General features: G+C 63.7%; 7 protein-coding genes across 7 annotated transcripts; 3 read left to right on the top strand and 4 right to left on the bottom strand.

Moving 5' to 3' along the window:
• Window positions 1-235: 235 nt before the first annotated feature.
• On the top strand, window positions 236-1,897 carry TSPAN10 (tetraspanin 10; the record flags this gene model as incomplete). The annotated part of the gene is made up of 3 exons (XM_079544260.1): window positions 236-457; window positions 913-1,505; window positions 1,591-1,897. The coding sequence occupies 3 exons, from the start codon at window positions 236-238 to the stop codon at window positions 1,895-1,897; spliced, it is 1,122 nt and encodes a 373-aa protein (XP_079400386.1).
• Window positions 1,898-2,214: 317 nt separating this feature from the next.
• PDE6G (phosphodiesterase 6G) lies at window positions 2,215-2,674 on the bottom strand (the record flags this gene model as incomplete). Its single annotated transcript, XM_079544515.1, has 3 exons — window positions 2,215-2,291; window positions 2,379-2,419; window positions 2,529-2,674. 3 exons carry the CDS (start codon window positions 2,672-2,674, stop codon window positions 2,215-2,217), a joined length of 264 nt encoding a protein of 87 aa, XP_079400641.1.
• A 2,340-nt stretch (window positions 2,675-5,014) lies between these two features.
• On the bottom strand, window positions 5,015-5,820 carry OXLD1 (oxidoreductase like domain containing 1; the record flags this gene model as incomplete). The annotated part of the gene is made up of 2 exons (XM_079544160.1): window positions 5,015-5,356; window positions 5,767-5,820. 2 exons carry the CDS (start codon window positions 5,818-5,820, stop codon window positions 5,015-5,017), a joined length of 396 nt encoding a protein of 131 aa, XP_079400286.1.
• Window positions 5,821-6,123: 303 nt separating this feature from the next.
• CCDC137 (coiled-coil domain containing 137) lies at window positions 6,124-7,461 on the top strand (the record flags this gene model as incomplete). The annotated part of the gene is made up of 6 exons (XM_079544259.1): window positions 6,124-6,200; window positions 6,297-6,427; window positions 6,504-6,708; window positions 6,936-7,018; window positions 7,105-7,184; window positions 7,255-7,461. 6 exons carry the CDS (start codon window positions 6,124-6,126, stop codon window positions 7,459-7,461), a joined length of 783 nt encoding a protein of 260 aa, XP_079400385.1.
• A 2,485-nt stretch (window positions 7,462-9,946) lies between these two features.
• GPRC5C (G protein-coupled receptor class C group 5 member C) lies at window positions 9,947-14,718 on the bottom strand (the record flags this gene model as incomplete). The annotated part of the gene is given in 7 exon segments (XM_079544219.1): window positions 9,947-9,979; window positions 10,164-10,298; window positions 10,505-10,599; window positions 11,057-12,108; window positions 14,395-14,432; window positions 14,436-14,513; window positions 14,515-14,718. Coding segments are annotated over 7 exon segments (1,635 nt in total).
• Window positions 14,719-16,037: 1,319 nt separating this feature from the next.
• On the bottom strand, window positions 16,038-17,584 carry GPR142 (G protein-coupled receptor 142; the record flags this gene model as incomplete). The annotated part of the gene is made up of 2 exons (XM_079544179.1): window positions 16,038-17,119; window positions 17,467-17,584. The coding sequence occupies 2 exons, from the start codon at window positions 17,582-17,584 to the stop codon at window positions 16,038-16,040; spliced, it is 1,200 nt and encodes a 399-aa protein (XP_079400305.1).
• Window positions 17,585-21,214: 3,630 nt separating this feature from the next.
• On the top strand, window positions 21,215-24,076 carry BTBD17 (BTB domain containing 17; the record flags this gene model as incomplete). The annotated part of the gene is made up of 3 exons (XM_079544393.1): window positions 21,215-21,370; window positions 22,352-22,628; window positions 22,996-24,076. Exons 1-3 carry the CDS (start codon window positions 21,277-21,279, stop codon window positions 24,074-24,076), a joined length of 1,452 nt encoding a protein of 483 aa, XP_079400519.1. The 5' UTR covers window positions 21,215-21,276.
• Between the last annotated feature and the right edge of the window lie 557 nt (window positions 24,077-24,633).

The following is a 24,633-nucleotide window of genomic DNA, read 5'->3' as shown; positions in this document are numbered from 1 at the left end:
GCCACACACATAACCGCCCCCCGAGCGGTGCGCCCCTATCTTTTCGTTCCGCCGACACGCATCGCCCCCTTGGTGCGGGGTCTCTCGGTGTCTCCGTATCCCCACCGAGGGGCTGTGGGGATCGGGGCGGATCCCTCTGTGAAGGCTACGGCCCTGAATGCATTCTTCCCAGTGCTGCTCTGAGACTACAGATACTTCACCCCCCCCCCCCCAGACCCTCATTCCCTGCCTGTTTATGGTGCCAGCCGTAAACTACAGGAGGGGACCCAAGTGGGCCCAGCTGTGGGGCCGGCAGTCGCAGCCCTATTTAAGCCCCGGCCGCAGCCTCTCACATGATGGGAGCGTGACTGCAGCAGCCCTGAGAGGCAGCATGATGCTGGGCAGGGAGAAGCTGTTCCAGTTCTTCAGGCCCTATGGGGAGGTAGGAAGCGGGGAGAGCAGCCGGCTGCTACCCCAGGTAATGGATAAGGGCCCCGTGCTGTGGGGTGGGACCTAACCCTGCTGTGGAGGGGACTGTGGGGTGACCCCATGTTATGGCCCTGAGGGGGATCCCCATAGGGATCCTGATTAAGGACCTGGCCCTTGGGAAAGCACATCCCTCAACTTACAGACCCCCAAGGAGGAAAGGAGATGACCCCACACTCCATCCTTGGGGGTCCCTATAGGGATAAATGGGGGTTCCTGTTAGGGGCAGGTGTTCCAGAGGAGCTCACCACTGTGGTCTTCCATCTTCATGGACCCCACAAATGCCCCATGCCCGGTTTTTTCCCTGTGCCACAGTGGGATGTGTGGTGGCTGTAGGAGCCTACAGCCCCCTTAGGTAGGGTACATGGGGGGCTGGGTACCACTGTGGAAGTGTCCTGGGGGTCTGTGAGCCCTGCAGCTGCCAAGTGGTTCTTCTGCCCCATGCAGAAGTCCCGGCTGGTGGAGCTGCCCCAATCCTCCGATGACGATGATGACATCTTGCTGCTGGGGGATGCAGATGATCCTGTGGCCAAGCACGACCCAGAGGAGTGGTGCCCCACCCTCTGCAAGCCAAGTGCCTTCAGCCACTGTGTGCGGCACTTAGCCTTCCTCTGGAACCTCTTCTTCCTCCTGCTGGGCCTGCTGACCCTGGCCATAGGGATCTGGGGGCTGCTGGCCAAGGGCTGGCTGCAGGGCGAGCGCTTGGCCCCACTGGGCTCTGACCCCATGCTGCTCTTCGTGCTGGCGGGGCTGGGGGCCAGCACTGTGTCCCTGGCTGGTTGCCTGGGTGCCCTCCGCTCCAGCGCCTGCCTGCTGCGCTTCTTCGTGGGGGCTGTGTTGGCTTTTGTGGGGCTGGAGGTGCTGGGAGCACTGCTGCTGCTGGTGGCACGGCAGCGGCTGCGGGATGCGCTGCAGGATGCCCTGCTGCTCTGCCTGCTGCGCTACCAGGAGGAGCCCGACCTGCGCTTCCTGGTGGACGAGGTGCAGCGCAGCCTGCGGTGCTGCGGGCTCAGCTCCTACCGTGACTGGGAGAGCAACCCGTGAGTGAAGCCGGGGGCAGGTGGGGGCATGGATAGGGCTAGCAAGAAAGCAGCAGGCACCCAGCACTTCTTCTGTGTCCTGCAGGTATTTCAACTGCAGTGCACCCGGCGTGCAGGCGTGCAGCGTCCCGGCCTCTTGCTGCCTGGATCCACGGCAGAACGGCTCCATCACTAACGACCAATGTGCCTTTGGGGTGCTGCACCTGGGGGACATGGCGGCTGCTGGCGTGGTGCACCTGGGGGGCTGTGTGGTTCAGCTGGGTGCCTGGCTGCGTGCACAGGCTGGAGGCATTGCCACCGGCGCGGCTGCGCTGGTGCTGCTGGAGGCCACCGGGCTGCTCCTGGCACTGAAAGTGCTGGCAGACATTGCGCCTGGTGGGGCACGGGGCTGAGGGTGTGCTGTGGGGCTGGAGAGGATGCTGAGCTCCCTGCGCTCTCCTTCCTGTCCTCCTTTGTTGTACCTGTGCATCCCATAATAAATCTGAACCCTGCCTGGGTCTGGTCTATCTCCTCTCCATCCTATCCTCTCCTGTGTGGTTGCACACCCTCACAGCACACGTAGAGGCTTTCTGGCCCAGATCATCACACCAAACTCCTGTGTTTATTTCAGGTTTTAATGAGTGTTTCTCCAAGCTATGCCCCGCTATGTGGATGGGGCAGTTTCTAAGAAAGCACTGCTATAGGACAGGTGGTGGTGGCCATAGCCAGCCTAGATGATGCCATATTGAGCCAGCTCGTGCAGCTCCAGGTGGCTGAAGGCTTCCCAAGGGCAAATCACGGTGATATCTGTGGAGAGCAGAAGATGCATCAGCACAAGTCCCAGCCCTGCTGCAAGCTCTGCAGCTGCAGCAGAAAGGAATGGGGACCACATACCTGTTCCTAGCCCCTCCATGCCTGGGATGTCATCGCCAAACCTGCAAAGAAACCAGGTGTCTGTCCTCACTATGCATCAGCCCTGAGCAGCATCACCTGGATGCCTTCAGGTGTGTCCCACACTGGGCCCCGGTGCTCAGCCCTACTCACCCCTGCACCCCTTTTTTGGGTGGCTTGCTCTTGAATTGCCGTGTCTGCCTCTGCTTGAACTTAGGTGGTCCTTTTCGGGGGGTGGCAGGTCCGCCAGTCACCCGGGTGGCTGACTTGACTTCCGGTTTGTGGGGCTCCAAGCTCATGGCTGTAGCAGGGCCAGCAGCCTGCCCTGCGTCACAACTGTCCCTGTGGCTCTGGCGCTGACACGGGATGGCTCCTCACACCTGGCACAGGGAGGACATGGGGCACTGGGGTGAACCTTGGCGTAGCTGCAGCCATCGCAGCGCAGAGATGCGCTGTGCCATGCCATCCGGGTGCCCTTGTTCCCACCCTGCCACGAGCCCTGCAGAGCTGATCCGCTTTCCGGGCTGCTCTGGGGGTGGGCACTTTCCCTCCTCTCCCTGGAATTAGGCCAGCTCAGACCCCGCTAATCTCCTTACCCCAAAGACAGCAAAGGGCACCCAGGGGGGCAAACTGAGCCCCTGCACTCCTTGGGGCAATGCCTGCAGCCCTTTCCCCCCACTGCAGGTAGATGTGCACCACTGGGTGCCCCCACCACGATACATAACTGCGGAGATGGGCATCACAGCTGCCACTGTGAGTTGAGGGCAGTGCAGCTGTGTGCCAGGAGTGAGCTGTAAGCTGCTCGCAGGGCTGGCTTGCAGCTGGATGATGCTCAGGTGTGGCTCACAGGGCTCTGAGCGCTGCGGTCTGGAGGGGCTGCAGCTGATCCTGAAATCCCAGCGCAGCACATGGCTCCATCCTGCAACCTGCCAAGCACTGGGGCTTTGTAGCACAGGCAGCTCTCACTGCCAGCTTGGCAGCACGGCATGGAGCCTCATCTGCAAGCGCAGGAGGTGAGCGTGGCTCCAGCTGGGCAATGCCATGCACTGCAGCCCCAGTGCCTACAGGTCTGAGTGCTGTCTCACACATAGCAAAGCCATCACTTACCGTCCCCAAGGCCAGTGCTGCTCCAAACGACTCCCTGCAACCTGCTCCACACGTCCTCCAAGTGCTCTGGGTGGTGGCTGAGGGCTGGCAGATTTATCCTCTTCGGGGATAATAGGATTAAGTCCCTTCTTCTCAAATGGGTAATCTAGTGTCCTTCCCCAAGTGCCTGTGAGGAGGAGGGTGGGAGTATGTGCGTGCATGGGGAGGGGGTGTCAGGATTAACGCCACGGGGATGGGCTGTGTGTTGGCACTGCTGCCTCACCCCACAGGGCATGGTCTTGGAGCAGGGAACAGCTGCAGAGCACCCATGGGGATGTCCTGCATCACCCCTGGAAGGGACACCCCTATGCCTCGAGCCACTGCACCATGGGGACAGGGATGGGACCATAGGCAGCAGAGCGCTCAGGGCAGCACTTCATGATGGTGCTAGCACCAAGCACAGCATGCCCACACCATCCCTGACACCATTCCAATCGGGATCACAAAACACGAAGCTCACCAGCTCATCTCACGTGTCACTGAGGACACCTGAGCACAGACAATCTGAGGGCACTGCAGGCTCTGCTTCACCAGCCCGAAATGAGGTGAAAGTGTCCCACTGCCCACTCTGCCCTGCTGCATGGGAGTATCACTCCAAAGCCTCCTGTAATCCCAGCACTAAAGCAATTACAAAAAGGTATAATCTCAGCACACTTTAATTGAACTTCAGCCCCTTTCACTAATGGCAATCAGTTAGGTTTCAGCAAATAGGATTACATGGATCCAGAGGTGTTTCATATGAAGCTGGCAGAACCGGCCTCTTTTACAGCAAGGGCCAGCGTCCTGTTGTTAATTAATGCTCCTAGACTGAGCTTCATTAGCAAATGCCACTCAGGAGCCACTCTTGGTGGCGTTCGGTGCACTGGCTGGATGGGGTGAGGTTCTGCGTGTCATCAGGCCGAGGCTGTGCTCAGCTGGGCAGGATTTGGTGAGGTGATGCCTCAAGGTGAAGTTTAAGGAGTTTCAAGGCAGAGATGAATGAGGAAGCAGCAGCACTGTGAGGAGCTGCCCTTGATGGGACATTGCAGGGCCCACGTGCTCCAGCTGCACCCAGCAAATCCTACAGCACTGGGAAAGGGCTGGAAACCCCTACAGACAGCGGTTACAGAGAAGCCCCTAAGAGGCTTAGTGTAGCGTGGGGAGGACAGTGTGACACCACAGCCCATTTCCGTCACCAGGCTGCTGTTATGCTGCAAGGACGAGGCAGGAGCAGTGGGAAGGACCCTGCCATAAGCAGGGATTTTCAGCCTTGGGGATAGAAGCACAGAGTGCTGACACCACCCCTGCATCGTCAATGCTGGGGCTACACGTGGGGTGCACATGCTTGATGAATCCCTCCAGCCTGACGCAAACAAACACTGTAACTTATTCCCCGCCTCACAAACCAACATCTAAAATCCCACAGGTATGCCGTGTCCCAATCCTTTGTCCCGGGGAGACTCCTGGAGCTCAAGCAGGAAGTTCCTCACCAGTTTTTGAGCTGCTGACAGGGCTCAGTCCGTCCTCATGCGCAGCCTGATCTCCAGCTTCAGGACTGCTTTGATGCTCTCATCCTGCACATGCTGCTCCACGGCCGCCAGCGCCCGCTCCCCACCATCCCCATAGTGCTGCAGCAGCTGCTCCACGTACTCGATCCAGACGCAGTTGTGGCAGCCGCTCATGCAGCAGTTGGTGGGCGGTGGGAGCTCAGGGGGCTGTGGATAGGGGGTCTCAGCCCCCCGCATGGTTTCCCCCTCACCCTGGGGGGTTCCAGTCTGGCAGTCGCTCCTCGGGGTGTCTGAACGCTTCCCATAGCTGCAGAAGGTGCTGGGGTGGGGGGCTCTGCGCTGCTGTTCCTGCAAGGGATGGCTCTACGGTGGTGCTGCGTGGGGGGGCTGCCCCCAGCACTCTGCCTTGAGTGATATCCCCCCCCCCACAGCACCGTGGGGCTCTGCTACACCTTCGCACAGAGTCCTGTTCCCCCCCCCGACCAGCCCCATATAGCACTGGGCCCCTGGTGCAGCCCTCCGACCCACCATTAGAGCCCTCAGAACTCGAGTGCAGCCCCCAGACCCCCATTACAGCCCCCAGAACCTTCAGAGCAGCTCCTACAGCCCCTAGAACCCCAGCGCAGCCTCCCAAACCGTCATTACAGCCCCAGATTCCCCACTGCGGCCACTCCCCAGCCCCCCCCCCCCACCCCCGACCCCCTCTGGTCCCCCCAGGCCCCTCCTCCGGGCTGCAGCCCCGCCCCGTCCCCGCTCACCTCCCGTCCCCTCCCCGCCAGGCCCCGCGCCGCCCGCGCCGCCCGCAGTAACATCCTGCCGCCGCGCCCCGGCAACGGCCCGCCCCCCTTCCCGTTCCGAGCGACGGCTCTCTCATCCAATGGTAGCCCAGCTTCTGGGCAAGGTTAGCCAATGAGAGCGCGGCGGCGGAGCACAGCCAATCGGAAGAGGGAGGCGTCGGAGGGCAACCGGAAGCGGAGGCAGTAGAGGGAGTGGAGACCGCGTGGGGAGCGGCGGGGTGATGGGGCTGGGGAGAAAGAAGGGACGGGGAGCGGGACGCGGAAAGGGGCTGGGATCAGAACCGGGAAAAAGAAAGGGACAAGGACTGAGAGCGGGACATGGAAAGGAACAGGGACCGGCCCCGGGAAGGGGCCCAGCCGCCGCTACGCCACGCGGCAGGTCAGTGCCCGGTGCGGTGGGGCTCGGGCAGGCTCCCGGGGCCGGCTGGGTCCCGCTGAACCCGGCTCCCCGATGCCCCGTCACAGCCCATACCGTTCCCGTTATCCCCCAGGAAGGAGAAGGCGTTGGTCAACCTGAAGCCCAAGCACCCCGACGAACAGGAAATCCCTTTCCGCCTGCGGGAGCTCATGCAGAGCCGTGAGGCTATGAAGCACCCCAAGGCCCGGGCAAGGCGGGCAGCAGGTGGGGGCCTGCATCCTCTAACATGTCCCCATCCCAGCCTGTCCCTGCCTGTAATCTTGCTGTCTGTTTCTCCTAGAGAAGCCACAGCGTCCCCAGGGGACAGAGGCACAGGAGGACATCCCTGTGCCCAGGTTCCGTCGGCGCAGGGGGGAGTCGGAGCGCTCCTACGTGTGCCGCATGGAGCGGGAGGTGCAGCATGTGCTGGTCCTCAGCAAGAACCAGGTGCAGCGGGAGCCTGAGAAGGAGGCAGCAGCACCGCAGAAGTCTCAGAGAAAGAAAGAGTGAGAGCAGAACCAGCATGGTTGCTGAGGCAGGGCTGGGGCAGCCAGGGCCGTGCTCTGATTCTGAGACCCAGCTTTACAGGGCTGGATCTGAGCCCAGCCCTTGGAGCAACTGTATACTCCTGGTGCTAGGCCAGGCAGGGGAAAACAGCAGAGCTTGACTTTCGAGGGGATTCCATGGGGTGGAAGCTCTCTTCCTCCCTGTGGGTTGTAAGATAGCTCTTCAGGTTTCAGAACAAAAAGCTGGACAAACTGCGGAAAAAGAAGGAGGAGAAGAAAGAGGCTTTGCTGGAGAAGAGCCTGTTCCAAGGTGGGAATGGCGCAGGGAGGCTGACTGCAGTGACCCATGTGCAGAGGTGGGAGCAGCATCCTCCCTGACACCAGGTTCTCTCCCAGACCCAGTGGCATTCGGTGAAGTTGTGACAGAGCCACCCACCATCACCTCACGGCCCCGCAGTGGGGGTCCCACCGAGAAGGTGAGGTTTTGGGGGCACGGGGCTCTGTGCCTGTCTCTGCATCCCTGACCCATCCCATCTCTGCCTACAGGCCGGTCGGAAGCGGCTCCTGCTGACACCTCACCTGGGCCAGAGCCGGGCAGCCCCCACTGTGCCAGTATCACTGGCTCGCCAGCGCATCGTGCAGGAGGAGCGAGCGCGTGTCATCCAGGCCTACCGGGACATCCAGAGGCGCAAGCAGCAGCAGCGGGATGCGGCACGGGGAGGCACCCAGCCTAGCAGTAGGGTACCAGGCTGAGCCCCCCTGTCCCAGTGAGGGGACGCAACCCCTGGACCCCCGTGTGGAGCAGCGTTAGGATTGCACCGCCCTTGTGACAGTCAGCTGGGCACGCAGGCAGCACTGGGGATGTGGAACCCTGGGACTCAGTGGGGACTGTCATCCTGTTCCCACTTTGCTGCCAGTACAGAGAGCTGCGCCCTTCCCAGCACCTCGGAGTGGGCGCCCTACAGAAGGCAGGGGCCTGCCTATGAGGTTGTGGGGCCACGGACCTGTTTGTAGTAAAAGTGCTGATAAATGCTGACGATGTGCGCTTGTTTGTGCCTCCTGCACCATCCCAGCTTTGCTGGCAGAGTGCAGTGGCTGGGAAGGGACAGGGCCGTGTTGTGTGCCAGCAGATGGCAGTCCCAGCCTGCAGCACGCATGGCATTGCTGTCACCACAGGCTGGCCTGGCAGTGCTGGCACTGCACGTCCTCTGGTAGAGGCAGGACCCTCCGCTGGACACTGCATGACCATTTCCTGCCCTGGCTGTAGTGAGGAGGGGAGCAAGCCGAGCCCAGGAACACAGAGCCTTTCTTATGCTGAGTCCACGCTCACCTGCACAGCGTCACTTTCCTCCATCGTTGCTCTCACCCCTTGGAGTCGTTGTGTGAGCCCACAGTCCTCAGTCACGCTCCCTGTGCTTTCAGTATCCCCAGTCCACATTCCTGCCAGGCACCAGCATCGCTGCTGGGACCCCATCCGTGCCCCGTGCTGGAGATGACAGCCCCGCCAGCTGCCCCCCTCGCTCTCAGCCTCAGGGCTGCAGATCGCTCCCGGCACAGCGCAGCCCACGTGCGGCCGTTTCACCTGCACAGGACAAAGGCAGCGCTGTTCCTCAGCCCTGTGCCGCACAAAGCGCTGCCTGTTGGAGCTGGGCCGCCCTGCGGCCAGCACTGGCAAAGACCGGGGGCTCCGGAGGGGCCGAGGCCACCGGCAGCACCGGAATGGCACAGCCCAACCCAGCCCTGAGTCCTTGCACAAGGCTGAATGGGAACAGTGTCTGCGCACCTTGTTTATAGGGAGACTGCTGTCCCCGGGGCTGTGTCACCCCAGGATGGCCGTGCTGCTGACTGGGGACCACAGTGTGCCTTACACAGGTCAGGGCAGCTGTGGTGCACGCAGCTTGGCAGAGGGAACACACAGCATGTGCCATGCAGTGCCAGGAGGAGGGCAGGCTGCGGAGCCCCGGGGACCTGGAGCTCTTGGTGCTGCCTGGAGACGTCCCCACAGCCAGCTGGCACCAGGTAAACACCAGTGATGCAGCACAAACCCAGGGGCACAAGCAGTGCCTGATGGGAGCCCGCTCCTACCGCACACCATCATCTGCCCTGGCACCTGCTGTGTCACAACAGGGCTGTGCCACATCCCCAGTGCCGGGAGCATCCCGTGGAGCAGGGGGATGTGCCTGCAGGGCTGGGACACGGTGTGTGCTGAATACTTGCACATGGTGCCTTCAAGGAGACCGAGTCACCCACCTCCCCCAGCCAACCACTATGGAGCCATCTCAGCCCTGAATAATTCATGATGCTCCTGTTGGCTCAGCCACAGGCTTCCTGCCCGCAGCAGAAATCGCTGCAGAAAGGAAAGGCAATCTGGCAATCTGAGCAGAAGCTGCCCCTGACCTTGGCATGTCCTCTGCACCATGCTACCTTCTGTAGGGTAGCCATTTGCCCATCCTGGCACAGCCGCCCTATCTGCACCCTGGCCCCCAGTGCAGGAGCATGTGGCCACTTGGGGCCACGCTGGGGATCCATGGTGTCACCAAGGAAGGGAGGAGGGGCTGAACACGATGGAACAGAGGTGGAAGCCCTCGGCTGATGGATGCAATGCAGCTGGGCACCCCATCCCCATCATACCACAGGACCACATAAGAAAACTCACCTTTATTGGGTCTGACCTGAAAAAGGGGAGAGGAACAGAGGAAGGAGGGGGCCCAGCTCCATCCCAGTGCCCTGAATGTGATCCTCAAGCCCTGGCACGGAGACTGGGACAAGGCACAGATCAGGCGGTCGGAGCCGCGGGGAGAGACCACTGGGAGCTGAAACCCAGAGCATCCCCATGTCCCCCAGTGACAGGGGGAGCGAGGCACAGCAGGAAGGTTGGGAGAACTGGGGATGGCTTGGGGTGCAGTGCCCTGGCCTGGGCTCAGCACTTGGTGAGGTTCACGAGGTGCAGCCCTGGGCAGGCACCCCCTGCTGCTGGCTGTCCAGCAGCAAAACATCCCCAGCCTGGAGCAGACAGGGTGTCCTTGCATGGTGAAGGCAGTGTTGGGACAGCATGGGGTGGCAGTGGGGAGCTGCGCAGAGCAGGCAGCCTGCGGTGCTACAGCCAGGCAGCATGGTGCAGGCTGCGGGGCTGCATCCAGATGTTCCCAGCTCAGGAACTGGCTCCAACGGGGTCAGATGCACCAGGCAGGGAGGCAAGGTAGGGTCACAGCTGCGCCAGTGCTGTAGGAGCTGGGCTTCACCACCGGTTCCTGCTGTATGGGGACAGCACCTGCAGGCACAGCAGGATGGCACTGGGCAGTACGCTGAGCAGCTCAAAGCCATCCCCACCCGGCGCCATCCCCACCCCTGCCTGCATGAGAAACTCTGCAGCGTAGGCAGACTTTGCACCCTGAGTCTGGCCAGCAGCCCAGCATCACTGCCCCCTCCCCGCTGCTCGTTGCTCATTAACCCACCTGGCTGCCCCGAGCATCTCGCTGTGCTGCAGCGTGCCGGGCCTGCACGGCAAAGGCATCCTCGGCTCGCAGTGTGGAGCTGGCACTGCTGGCGGTGGTGGCACGGGGCAGGATCACATCATAAGGACCTTCACTCTGTGGGGAACAGCAGAATGCAGAGGGCTGGGAATGCTCCTGGGGAGCTCGGCAAGGAGGGGACCCACCCCAGCACTGAGCATCCCAAGCTGATGTGAGGATCAGGTGCACCCTATATACCTTTATCTGGCCCCATCCCAGCCACCTGTTATTGATCTGCTCGGTAAAAGCTCATCTCATGCGGAAGGCACTGGTGCTGCCCTTACCGTCCCCTTGTGCATCAGAGCCATCTCTGTGGGCTGGTAGACGCTGGTCAGCAGCTGCCCATTGTAGCCGCTGTACGGGGACACCGGCTTCTTGGCTGCAAAGAGACAGGGACGGTGAAAAGGCTGAAAACAGGGGCCTCACTCAGCCACCCTACCCGGGAGCTGAGCCTCGTTAGCAGCTTAATGAGCTGACGGCAGCCAGCTGCCCTATGCCCTTCCCTGGGGACGTCCCTGGGGTTTGCATCACTGCAGGGTGGGAGGGGCACCCCCAATGTTACTGCAAATTCTCTCCAGTGCTGTCACCTCGCTGACGCTGCTTCCACTAACGAGCAAAGAGCCAACCCAGGGCGGAGGGCCGGGAGCCGTGGGCACCCCACGCCGGGGAGGGGAGCGCGCCCGGAGCGGCTTGAGCTCAGCCCCAACTGGTACACCCAGCCCGGCGTGTTTTCAGGAGCCACAACAATGCGGGCACGGCTCCCGGCCGCTGGGTGGGTCGTGGCAGCAGACGTCTCACTGTGCCGTGCTGTGCCGACCCCGCAGCCCGGTGCCTACCGAAGGAAGGCTCATCCATGGAGAAGGCTTTGTTTTCTACAAACATGCTCTGCGACTTCTGCTCCTTCAGGATGGTCTCGTAGCCCACCCCACGCGTGGGGTACACGTCGTCCTCGTAGCCTTGCTCAGAACCGCGCCGCGTCACGTGCGTCACCTCGGGGATGACGTAGAGGAGGATGAAGGCGTAGGCGTTGGACACCAAAGCGATGGCCAACGTGGGGTCATCCCAACCGGGCTTCTTGCCCACATGTTGGTTCCCGTAGAGGTACATGGCCGTCCATGCCACCCAAATGGCCATGGAGAGCCCGGAGGTGGCCAAGATGAAGGCGCCATGCTTCCTCCAGCGCGTGTAGCGGCCGCAGAGGGCCGGCCAGGCGGTGCCAAAGGCAGCCACCAGCAGCACCATGACATAGATGAGCGCCATGACAAAATCAGCATCCGCCAGCCCGCAGGGGTCCGTGGGTCCGCCCTCCTGCCGGGCCACCGTGATGATGAGCCACTCGGCGTTGATGATGACCTCCACCAGCGCCAGGAGCAGAGCCACCGCCAGCGTCACCCAGCCTCGCGGGCCACGGTTCCTCCGCGCCAAGAAGTTGAGGGCCACGGCGTGTGCCAGCAGGCAGGAGAAGCAGAGTGCGAAGAGGACACCGAAGAGAAAGCGGCGAGAGGTGCAGGTGGAGAAATCTGGCCCCACGATGAAGTCAAACGTCAGGCAGAAGAGCCCGAAGGTGCCCAGCAAGAAGAAGGCCTGCGTGGCCACCAGGCTCTTCTTCTGGGGGTCCTCCACAAAGGGCAGGCTGGCCACCAGCACGATGGTGAGCACGAAGCTGGTCACGGCACCCAGGCTGGCCGCGGCCTCCAGCACGATGCCCCATGCTGCTGACAGGTCACAGAGGTTGTAATAGAGCGAGGACAGGTCCTGGCTGCATCCTGATGGAGGGGTGCTCTGGGCACGGCCCACAGGCAGCAGAGCCAGCAGGATGCAGGCAGCTGCTGGCACTGCAGCACCCATCCTGCACGGCAGGTGGGTGCCAAGCGGGGATCCACGAACCCTGTGGGGAAGAGAAGCGTTACAGAGCCGGGAGCAGGAGCTGGTGCTGCCTGTGCTGTCTGCAGGTGCGGGAGCATCTCTGTGGCAAGTGAGCAGCTCCTGGTGAACCCACCCCACCACAGCCCAAAGCGGCTCCAGATTAGAGCAGGCAGACGTGCATCTCCTGTCACCTCCTTGCCTGGATGCAGTACTGTGCCTGTGGGCCTCCTGGAGGAATCGAGCACGGGTCTGGGCTGGGAAGCAGAGCTAACACTTGGAGATGCTTGGGGCTGCATGCTAGCACAGCTTTGCACGCCAGCTCGTTCCCCTTTTTGCTTCTCCTGGCCCACTTCCCTCCTGTGGCTCCGGGCACTGACCCACCATGGGTCTCGTGTCTGACTGTGTACACCAGCGCTCCTGGTCACACGCAGCCGCAGCCTGGCGTGGCACGGCATGGCACAGTGTGGCACGGCATGGCACAGCACGGCGTTGCCCTGTGGGTATGTGTCCGTTCCCACTCCCAGCCCCAGGGAGCGCAGAGTGCCGGTAGCAGGGAATGAGGAAGGAGGGGGGCGAGCTGCAGCCCCTGCACTCCCCTCTGGGAGGAAACCGGGCAAGAAAACAGCAACAAGGTCACTCCAGGGCTGAAACAGGGGGGTGTTCCAGCCCCTAACTCTCTGCCTCCGCTGCCAAAACCCCCGCCCTGGGGGACCCGAAGGCCGCCAACCCACTGCCCTCCCGGGGCCCCGCAAACAGCGGTGTCCAGGCTCCGCGGAGCCCCCCCGGGCCGGGACCTCCCGTCCGCGCTGAGGACACCGGGGGAGTCATTCCCTGTCGCCCCCGGCTCGCGGCGGATAGGGACACCAAGGGACGGGGTTCCGCCATCCCTCCCAGCGGCACCGACGGGTTCCCCCACACCCCCGGCTCGGGCTGGTCCCCGGAGCACTCCCGACTTTCCGTCCAGGAGAGCCCGTGGGGCGCACGGCTCTCCACCGTTCCCGGTGTCCTTCTCCTTCTTGTTCCCGGTCCCGGTGTCCTCCAGCCCCGCTCACCGGCTCCAGCGCCCCGTGTCCCGTCACTCCGCCGTGCCGTGCCGTGCCGTGCCGTGCCGTGCCGTGCCGTGCCGTGCCGTGCCGTGCCGTGCCGTGCCGTGCCGTGCCGTGCCGTGCCGTGCCGTGCCGTGCCGTGCCGTGCCGTGCCGGCGAGCCCCGAGCCCGCGGCACCGCGCGCGCCTGCCCGGCCCCTCCCCGAGGTGCGGCCGCTGCCCGGGGAGCGCGCCCGGTGCCGGCCGGGACCTGCCCCACCGCACCGAGCACCCGCAGCACGGGAGCGGGGAAGCAGGTGGAGAGGAATGGGGACCGTCTCCCAAAACGGAAGGACCGAGCGCCGGGTGGAAGCGAGCACGGAGCGAATTCGAGCACCGGTGTAATGAGTTGGTGGGGTCTCAGCACAGTCGGGTGCCGGGGACGCAGCACGCCGTGCCGGAGCAGCATCACACCGAGCTGTAACCGCAGCCGAGCAGCCCCGGGCGGCAGCCCGAGGGGCCTCCTGGAGGAATGTCAGCTGACGGCTGAGCCCTTGGCACCGCTTTTGGGTGAGCCTTTCCTGCGGGGGTTCAGGGCTCGGTGGTCCCAGCAGTGAGGCTGCACCCGTGTCTCGGCCATGGCACCCACAGCCACCCCGTCCTTGGGGCTCAGGAATGGGGAAGAGCCCCTTGAGGCTCAGGGCACCCATTGCTCTGCCAGTCCCAGTGGTGGTTTCCAGGCGGGCCCTGCTATTTTGGGAAGGTGAAGCAAGACGGTAAAGGATGCAGCCGAAAGTTCACCGTGCCGCCGGCGGGTCCTCCCCCAGCCCGGGATGGTATGAAAACAACCCGAGGAGCTGGAGCCGGTGACACCACTGCACAGGGAGCAGCACCCACAGCCACCGTCTGCCTGCCTCCGCCTGGCTCCCAGCGCCGCACTGGGGCAGGATCGACCCTCCCCGCTGGGAACACACACGTGTGTGCATTCACACAAGCACTGAGCAGCGCTGAGCGCCCTGCAGAGGGGCTCCGCTGCCTCCCCGCCTCCTGCCATGACCCCGTGTGCCTCAGTTTCCCCAGGAAGTCGAGTTCTGCCCAGGAGCGAGGCCCCGCTTCCCCACCGCCTCCGCTGCCCCAGCGCTGGGCTGCACAGAGGCCGAGCTGCACGCGGCTTCCTGCAGTGCTTCCTTCCGCTGCACAGAGCAGCCCCGGCCCCGCAGCCCCCCATCCCCACCGGCTCCCATCCCACGGTGGCTGCTCCGTGGAGCCCACACGCTCCCACACCGGCTGGTCCAACCCACGCTGCGCACCCCTGCTGTTTCTCAGGAGGTGTTTTTGCAGCTCCTACAAAACCCACAGCAACACCCCTCTGTGGGGTAAGCCGGGTGCGATACAGCTGTAAGGCTGGGGCGTTCGGTGCCTGGCACGGTGTGAGCGAGGGCAGAGCCCAGCCCTGGTGCCCTGCTGTGCTGGGGGCTGAGCCCTCCAAGGCAGCACTGCCGGATGTCTCCCAGCCCCGCAGCGCTCGGCACAGCCAGGAATCAGAGCCAGGCTTCTGAGCAGGACAGGAGCGGGCCCGTTCCGAAAACATGGGCACGCCGGGCGCATTTTTTCCAGGCTTACCTCTCTGCAGAGCCGCAGGGCCGAGCTGACGGCAGCACGGCGGCCGAGCCCCAGCTCACCTTGGCGAAGGTGAGGGCCGTACCTGGGGGCCGAGGGGGGGCCACGTGCTCACCCTGCCCGCCACCTCTGTTTACGCTGGGGCTGGAGAGCTGTTTTCCATCTGAGCTGGTTCTGTCCAGAAAGGAGCCCCTCTCTGCAGGCGGACGCGGTTTTTGCACGTTTCCACCTCCCTCTCCAAGTAAATAAGCGCCGGGCGAGGGGGGGCTGGCGGCAGCCCTGGCCTCCGCACGGCGCTTGGGTTCAGTGCTGCCCTTCCCAGCCAGGCCCTCGTGCCCCCCACAGCCCCACAGTGCGGCCCCTGGCCGAGTTATGGGGTGGGAAATCCTGCAGGAGGGTGCGGGGCGGCAGGAGGTGCTCACCGCTGGGTTAATGTCTAATCCGGCCCCAGTCCTTCTCTCCTGAAATGCCAGAATTAATGGAGCGAGCACCTCCTGGCTACCACCCACCCCAGCGAGGCTGGGGCTGAACCTTGTTGGTGAGAGCAGAGCAGTGGGGGCCGGACCCCCCCGGTGTAATGCAGGGGTCAGCATTGTGCCCAAGGCTGCAGAGTGTGAGGAGCATTGCCCTGGATGTGTGCCTGTACCCGTGTGGGTCAGCCCCACATCATGAGCTCATCCTGGGCTCATCTTCTGTGCAGTGGGGGCAAAGGTAGGCGGGCATCCTACTGTGCCCCATCCCACCCCAGTGCTGGGCTCAGCCTGGTGGGCGCAGAGCACTGGGTTGCTCTCTGTGCCCTGCTTGGGGCAGCCCAAATATTCCAGGGCCAGCTGAGCCTCCAGCACTGGGGCAGCTCCATGGGTGCTGGTTTATGAGGAATTACGGTGGAAAGGCCGCTCTGTTTGGGGGGGATTATAGTAAGGACCTTATGCGAGAATTAGGATGGAAAGTGGGGCAGGCAGGGCTGTTGCTCCGGACCCGGCTGCTCCCACGGGTCATAGGGTGGCAGCTCCCTGTTGCTGCCTGTGCCAGCTCTGCTGGGCGTCCTGTCCCTGCCCTCTGGTGGCAGCTGGGGACAGGCAGGCTGGCACGGCCCCGGCTGCTCAGCACTGCAGCAGTGTGGTGGTGTAAGGGAGAGCGTGGCTCTAAGCTGTGTGCGTGCCGCGCGGTGGGGACGCGGGGAGCCGGGTCACACAGAACTGCAGCACCCCGAGGGCACCAGGCTGAGCAGAGGGACTCAGACGGAGCCAGACCCACGCAGCATTACAGACCAAACATCGGAGTTTATGCAGGAGAGCTCAACCCCATCACATTGCCTCCTCCCCGGGGCTGCAGAGCTCACCTGGGCCCAGCCCTGGGCGCAGGTTTGCTGCGTTGTTGGAGCTGGAGAGCAGCTGTGAGCTCCCACCACCGCCAGCACCGCAGCTCTGCGGGTGTGGGCACAGCGGGGCAGCATCCCTCAAGCGTGGTCCCACTGGGTGCTGGGTGAGCACTGAGACCCCCAGCTGGTGGCAGCACCCTGCTGAGCACGCCGTGCCCAGCAGCTGCAGTGGGTTCGGGGCTGGGGGCACAAAGCGGGCGCCGCTGTGGCGGGGGCCATGCCACGTGTGGCCGCAGAGCACCTCGCTCACGGCGCGGCGGAACGTCTCGCTGACAAAGCAGTAGAGGAAGAAGTTGAGGGTGGTGTTGAGCATGGCCGCCATGTTGGCGATGTCCAGGGCCAGGTGCACGCGCCAGTCCCGCTTGACCGAGGCCACGTAGAGGTGGCACATCATGACAGCGGTGCGGGGAGCCCAGAGCACGATGAAGACAGTGGTGATGGCCAGGAGGAGGGCCGTGGTTTTGCCCCGGTGCAGCCGGCGTCTCCCGGAGCGCCCGCGCTGCTTCAGTTTGTGGATGATGACGGAGTTGGTGGCCAGGAAGATGCTGCAGGGCAGGAAGTAGATGGTGACGCAGTGCACCCATTTGAGCACCCTGTCCAGGGCGGTGGGTGGATCGGCGTCACGCCAGGCGTCCAGCCACCAGTAGAAGGGGATGCCGGTGGCCAGAGCCACGGCAAAGACGGCGGCGATGATCCTGCGGGTGCGGCGGGGGTAGGAGACGGCGCGGTACCGCAGCGGGTGGCACAGGGCCACGTAGCGATCCATGGTGAGCAGGACGGTGACCCAGATGGAGGCGTGGTTGGCTGTGAACTCCAAAACGTTGACGATGTGGATGAAGGCGCGAGGCACCGCCCGTGCCAGGATGGCCGTCTGCAGAATGAAGCCCACGAAGATGATGAAGACTTGGGTGAGGATGTCGGACGTGGTGAGGGCCAGCAGGTACCAGTATGATGACTTCTTGGTCCTCGTGGCCAGGCGGGACAGGGCCACGGCTGTCAGGACGTTCACTGGAGGGAGGGGAGCGGTGCCAGATGGGCGCTCAGACCTCGGGCTCACAGCCCCCCGGTGCCACGCTCAGCTCCACAGTGCCTGATGGGGTGCAAGGGGGGCTGGGGAACTATGAATATCGTGGTGCCATGGGGATTTGCAGAGCTGATTAATCCCCTCCATGTGTCAGCCCCAGCAATGGAAGTACCGTCTGTCCCCGCTGCCGTGGCACCCACCAATGGGGCTGGGGTTACACCGAGGCGAGTGGCACTGCGGGGAGCATGGAGACCCCATACCCCAAAACCTGTGGGGTCAGGCGGGAGCTGCAGCTCTGCCCCTTTAACCCTGGCAGCCCCCAATACCTCACCTGGCAGCCCCAGGCCCAGCAGGATGCTGTAGTACACGACAGGGAAGATGCCAACCATGCAGGGTGACCGCTCCGGCTCCGGCCATGTCACCGCCGTGCTGTTGGGCACCGGGACCATCGCCCTCCACCACGTGTCGGCTGCGGGGGAACACGGGGAGACTCAGGGAGGTGAGGGCACCGCCGGCGGGGGCATGGCATGGGGACACGGGGGTGGCTCAGTTCGCCCCATGCCTGACGGCGCGTTTTAGAGCTGTAGGACACGGCGCTCTCGGGGACATCAGCGTGGTTCTGCTGCCGGATGTGATCGTTGTTTATCTCCCCTGGCCCCGTTTTATCGACTCGAAGAAAGCTGGCTTAAAACAAGATGTCCTTGGGCGGCTGCCGCGGGGCTGCGGGGCCGGGAGATGGCGGTGCCAGGGGTGACCCCGCAAAGCCCCGTGCGGGATGCGGCCCCGCGCCCGACCCCGTTCACAAACCCCCGCCCCGCGTCCCGCGCTCCTATTGGCCCAAAGGCGCGAGGCTGCGGCCAATCAGAGAGGCCTCCTCCGAGAGCGGGGGAACGCCACACCCGAGCGCTGCGTTGTGATTGGTTAGAATGGTCCCAAATTAGCATTTCCCGCGGGAAGCTGGGTCCTAGTGCCCCGGCGGCGGCGGGGGTCGGGGGGCGGCATGGAGCCTTGGGGTCCTGAGACCGGGAGGGCCGTGTCCCAGCCCGACCCCTCATGCTGGCCCCATTCCGTCCCTCCGTGGCCTCTATACCGCCCTGGCTCAGCTCAGCCCCCGCTGCTCAGCTCCCTGTACGTTCTCCTCTGCCCCCCCGCCCACTGAGGGGGTCCAGGCCCTCAGTGCCCCCCAACTGCCGAGCTCGGCCAAGCCCCGACGGCTCCGGAACCAACGGAGCATCGCGACCCCCGCGCCAAGCTCCGCCCGGGCTCCCGCTCAGCGCCTGCCCCCAGCCCTCCGCAATGCCTGGGGTTGGACCGGGAGGGGGCAATAGGGGGGTCCCCATACTTCCCTCCCTGCGAGCCTTGGGGGCTTGGCCTTGGCCCCTTTTTCCAGCATCGACCCGAGCAGACCCCCAACCCCCGGGGCTGTGTGGGAGAGGAGAGTGATGCTAATAAACTGAAAATTAGATGCGGCTAATCAGCGAGCCCAGTCTCTTCGTGTCCCCCGGGAAACGGGCATCGATCGGCTGCGGCAGGATCGTATTAACCCTTCCCTAGCCCTGAGCCCTTCACTCTGCAGAAAGGCGCTGTGCCTGCTGGGAGGGGTCCTGTCCGGGTCCTTCGCTCCCCTCCTCTACCCGAGGTCCCACTCCTGTGCCCGGTGGGTTCTCACCTTGGTGGCTTTCGTGCCACCCTCTTGGCGTGCGGTGCCACCTTCAGTGCGTGTCTGTTCCCGCTGGTGGCCGCAGCATGGCACAGCCCCTGGGGTGCGTGGAGACGCGGGGCGGAGGGAGAGCGGCGTGGGCAGAGCCGCGGGATGGGATGGCCCCGAGCTTCGCTGCTGCCCCCGAGCCGCGGATGGGGGCCCCTGGGGAGGCTGAGCTTCGGGGATAGAGCTCATCCCCACCCATGACAGGGACGGTGCTCTGGGTGCAGCACTGCTCCCGTGTCACCGTGCAGGTGCACAGCGTTTTGCTCACCTGGAGGCTCAGGGGAACACCGGGGCTGACACTTTGCTGTCCCTCCCGCAGCACAGGCTCCTTCCTTGCCTCCAGGACAGATGGACACAACCTCACTCCTGAGCCAGGTCTGGGTTCATCTGAGTGTGTATGTGCGTGTGTGTGCATTCACACGTGCGTGTCCGTGCCCATGTGTGTACTACTGCAGTCCCCTTGTGTAGAGGCCATGCTGCAGGGAAAGTCTGCTTGTGCCTCTGTTTCCCCAGCAGCACAGGGATGTAGGAGCTGCCGGTGGGGACACTGATGTCCCCTGCTTGCATGAGCTGCCTGGCACAGGTCTGCAGTTCACGGAGCCAGTGCAGCAGCTTCTCCATCCCATGAGGTTTAGGGGCTGAACACAACACTGCCAGCACTGTCCCCATGGTCCCCACATCCCTCAACCTTGCAGCCTGCGCTGCCCTGCCCTGTGTCCAACTGAAGGGTGACAGCCCCTGGCTGGGCACAGTGGGGGACCCTGCAGGACGGAGCCATGCTGGCACAGTGCCGCCAGGCACACGCTCCAGGCAAGCTGTTGTTTTGCAGGCGGGTGGTTAAATGAGGCAGCAGCAGATGTGGTGAGCCATTAACAGGCTGTGTCGCTGCGGGGCCCCTTGGCCCACCTGGCCCTCGCTCCCCATTGCAGCAGGAAAGTGCACCCACACTGTTTGCTCTGTTTGTGCTGTGCCTTGAGTCACCTGCCTTGCCAGGCTGCAGAGCTGCTGGTTGGGCACATCTGAGGGGCCAGGTGCTCTGTACCCCTGTCCCCTTCTGTCCCTGCTGCCCCCACGAGAGGCTGGGGAGGGCTGGGAGAGCAGCACGCAGCTGATGGGCAGCTCATCTTCCATCCCACCTCAGTGGAGCAGAGCCAGACGGGCAGCCTACCCTTGAGCTGCAGCCACATCTGTCCACACTCAACATCTGGAGACCCCATTTAATCCCACGCTCCTCCTTCGCCCCCCTGCACCAGGCTGTGCTCGAGGATCGAGCTCCTTATCCCCCATCCCCATCCTCCTCCAGACACTCTGGATTTGGCCCCTGTCCTCAAGTGCCCTCCCCGGCATGAGAACACCCCCGGCTGTGGTGGCACCGTGCCGGGGCCGGGCGCTCTGACGCAAAAGGGGCAGATGGGCTGAGCACCCCCTGCTTGGCTACAGCCTCCCTACCCTGCCGAGAGTCCCGGCCAACGCCATGCTGCCCTGCTGCACGCACTCCTGGCCTTTGTGCCCATGCACTCCTTGTGCTCACAGCATCCTTCTTGCACTGAGCTGCCGGGTGCCGCGCTGCCAGCAGCGGGACGGGGAGCGAGCGTGAAATGCTCGGCAGCCTCGTTGAGTTTGCGCTTCACTTAGCAGCTTATCACCAAAGCTGCAATAACGCCGACGCCAGCACTAATCCCATCAGCTCAGACAGCTACTCGATAACAGGGAACTGGCTAATATTCCCCTGTGTGGCTCCAGCTCGAGCCACTGCCACACGCTGAAGGTCACAGCATCATTCCGTGGTGTCTCCTGGAGGGGTGGCCCAGGTGCCTCACAGACGGACTGAAATCCCATTCCTATCTCATTCTATCTCCACCATCCCACCCCCACCCTCATTCGCATCTTCATCTCATTTCTGGTGCCCCGTGCCATTGCAAAGCCCTGCACGAGCCGTCGGGGTGGGCGAGGGGCCAGCGAGGGCCGGCACCGGGCACTCGTGCAGCGCACGCAGTGTCTTGGCTGCAAAGGCTGGGAAAAGGGCAGGCAGTTCCTGCCGGCAGCCCGATGCCATGGTGATGGGAGGGCGAGGGCTGCCGCCTCCATGAATACCCATGAGCTGGGGGAGCCGGGAGGCTGCACGCACTGTGCCCTGAATGCAAAAGCCCCAGTGCGTCCCCGCAGCACAAAGAGCTGTGGCTGCGCACGGGACCGGCGCCGTCCGACGGCGGTGAGCGGCAATGATCCCACGTTGTGCCCGGGGCTCGCTGGAGCACGACGCCCTGGGATGTGGGGCTGGGGGCCGGGGTGGGATGGATCGGGGCTGGAAGCCGTTCCCTTGGTAACGGCGGGTCCCAGTTTCCACCAATCGATGTGGCGGTGCGGGCTGGGGGGGCTCGTGGCCTACATAAGCGCCCGTCGGGCACCGCGCGCCCCGGCAGATGCGAAACGATGGCGAGGCTGACGGGGACCCGGCCCCCAGCTGCCCGCCGCTGGGGCTGCGCTGCCACCGCCTTCCTCCTCCTCCTCCTCACCGTGCAGGCTGGTAAGGGCGGCGGTGGTGGGGGGAGGCATGGAGGGGTCCCTGGGTCCCCCAACTCTTTGTGCCGTGGCAGTGATTTAGGGCTGAATGCGGCTCTCTGGCAGACATTGTGCTGTGGGGGGGGGATGGATGTGGCTCCTGGGTGTGCTGTGCCCCTCGGGGAGGTCTGGCTGCCCAGCGCAGGGCTCTGCACTGTGGGCACTGTGGGAGGCAAGGGACCGCGATTGCCTCCTGATCCCTGCTCAGCTGGGTTTAAGCCGGCACTGGGATGGGTAATCTGTGGGATTGCCAGCCGGCCAGAAGCAGATTGGAGAGATGGAGCCAAATTCATCAAGATGAGCTGGGGAGGAAGCGGGAGGTGTGCCAAGCATGTGGGAGGGCGAGGAGCAGGAGGAAGGCTCCCTGTACCCACATGAACAGAGCTCCTTGCAACACTCTCCCTGTGCATGGGAGGTGTGGATTCATGGCACAAGGAGGAGGCAGGGATCACGCTGGGAGCAGGCACAGTATGCTGCCATCCTAGCAGCACCCTCTACTGCAGTGGGGCCACTGGTACCTCAGCCTGCAGGGAGTCCCAAAACCTACCTCGTATGCCCCCCCCTGTCGGCCCACTTGGGAGGGCTGGGGTCTGGGGCAAGTTCTCAGGGCACGCTCTGCCCACATGGGGACAGGAGAGGGCTGGCAGCCCGGGCTGTGTGCCAGCGTGCCAGGCACAGGGCCATTTCCCAGCACGTCCCAGCTTGGTACATGGTGGTCTCAGTCCTGCTGCAGAAAGGCAACTTGTTGGCTCCCAAAGAGACAGCTGTCCCTATGTCCCCTTGTCCTCCCACATACCCTTGGCAGCAACCAACCCTTTGGCACTGTGGGGAGCAAAGGGAGGATGCACACAAAGCAAAGCTTCCCCAGCACCCTGTTAGCCACAAATCCTGCCCTCTTGTTCCTGGTGCTGGGGCACAGCAGTGGGACAGTAACACCTCCCCACAGCCCAGAAAGCTGACCTTGGCGGCGATGCCACTGCAGCCACCATCAACCACTCACTGACGCTGCTGCAGAGGCTGCAGGAGCTGCTGCAGAACGGCAACAGCAGCGACTCGGTGCTGCGGGTGCGCACGGCCGCCTCTGATGAGGCCAAGGTCTTCCACACCCACCAGCTGCTGCTCAGCCTCCAGAGCGAGGTCTTCGAGGGGCTCCTGCGCAATCAGAGTGTTGTCACCCTGTATGAGCCGCCTGAAACTGCCGCGCTCTTTGAGAAGTTCATCAGGTGCGTGGGGAGCCCAAGGGATGGGGATGCCCATGGGAGGGGTGCCGACAAGGAGGGAGGTGTTCCCATGGGGACAGTGGGAACTCCAGGGGAAAGGGATGCCCAGAGGGATGCTCCCTTCAGTTCCACAAGGACCCAGTGGGAAGGGGGCAGCAGGAGGGATGGAGCCAACTGGGTAAGGTGTCCCCTCATGGACCCTGCAGGATGGGGATGCTGGGAAGGCTGAAGCCAAGGAAGGTTGTCCTCTCAGGGGCCCTATGGGATGGGAAGGATGCAGCCAAGGGGGGAGGATGCTCTCTCAGGGACACAAGTGGATTGGGAATAGAGACAGAGAACAGCAGTGTCACCATCCCACGCTCCACTCCAGGTACCTGTACTGTGGAGGGGTTTCCCTCCTACTGCACCAAGCCATCCCCCTCCACCAGCTGGCCAGCAAGTACCGGGTGTGGGGGCTGCAGCGTGGCGTGGCCGACTACATGAGGAGCCACCTGGCCAGCGAGTCGAGCCAGGGCCACGTGGTGGGCTGGTACCACTATGCTGCACGCATCGGGGACACGGCACTGCAGGAGAGCTGCCTGCAGTTCCTGGCCTGGAACCTGTCGTCCGTGCTCGGCAGCGCCGAGTGGGCTTCGGTCAGCGTGGAGCTGCTGCTGCTGCTGCTGGAGCGCTCCGACCTGGTGCTGCACAGCGAGCTGGAGCTCTACACCGCTGTGGAGGCCTGGCTGGCCCAACGGCAGCCCGAGGACGCTGTGGCTGAGCGGGTGCTGCGTGCCATCCGTTACCCCATGATCGCGCCCAGCCAGCTGTTCCGGCTGCAGACGCAGTCGGCGGTGCTGGTGCGGCACTACAGCGCGGTACAGGACCTGCTCTTCCAGGCCTTCCAGTTCCACGCCGCGTCCCCTCTGCACTTTGCCAAGTACTTTGACGTCAACTGCAGCATGTTTCTGCCCCGCAACTACCTCGCACCCAGCTGGGGCTCCCAGTGGGTCATCAACAACCCGGCACGGGATGACCGCAGCACCAGCTTCCAGACCCAGCTTGGGCCCAGCAGCCACGACTCCGGCAAGCGGGTGACCTGGAACGTGCTCTTCTCTCCACGCTGGCTGCCCGTCAGCCTGCGCCCCGTCTACTCGGACTCGGTGTCCAGCGCCATCCAACCGGTGCGCATTGAGGACGGCCGCCCGCGCCTCGTTGTCACCCCGGCCACCAGCAGCCCCGACTTCGCTGGTGTCAGCTTCCAGAAGACGGTGCTGGTGGGTGTGCGGCAGCAGGGCCGCATCTTTGTCAAGCATGCCTACAGCTTCCACCAGAGCTCGGATGAGACGGCTGACTTCCTCGCCCATGCCGACCTGCAGAAGCGCACCTCCGAGTACCTCATCGACAACGCCCTGCACCTGCACATCATCATCAAGCCTGTCTACCACTCCCTCATCAAGGTGAAGAAGTAGTGGGGCTGTGGGCACGGGGCTCTGCCTCTTTGTCCCCTCTCTGTAGGTAGATGGGGGCTCCTCTGCTGCCTGCCTCTTCCTGCTGTCCCCCCTGCCATCCCTGGGTGCCTGCAGGGAGCACAGCGAATGTGCAACCGTGTGGCGTGGGGATGCGGGGACGGCCCCTGCAGTGCCACCTCTGCACTGCCATGGCTGCAGCTTGGGGTGTGTTGGGATGGGGGTCCAGCTGCCTCCCCCAGCAGAGGACACTTGTGGAGCGCAGCGCCTTGTTCCTGCCTGGGTTTCCTTCACCTCCTTCCTAATAAAAGCAGAAAATGAGTGCGGGGAACGCGGGGCATCTTTGGGTATCCCCTGTGCCTTGGGATGGATGGGCACAGGGACGCATCAGCTGTCACACCACTCCCAGTCTTCATGTGCCTCCTTTTAATGCTCCAAAAGGATAAACCTCAGCTCCTGTGCCGCTCTGCTGAGCCACGGAGGTGCTGAGCAGCAGCACAGTCACTGCCCAGCACAGCTGCGTGTGTCCCACGGGGAGGTTTGGTCAACCGGCCCCAGCA

This window comes from Tetrao urogallus (assembly GCF_951394365.1).
Source record: "Tetrao urogallus genome assembly, chromosome: 18".
In the NCBI taxonomy this organism is placed as follows: domain Eukaryota; kingdom Metazoa; phylum Chordata; class Aves; order Galliformes; family Phasianidae; genus Tetrao; species Tetrao urogallus.
Note: the sequence above shows the minus strand (reverse complement) of the source record. Positions and strands in the feature narration are given on the sequence as shown.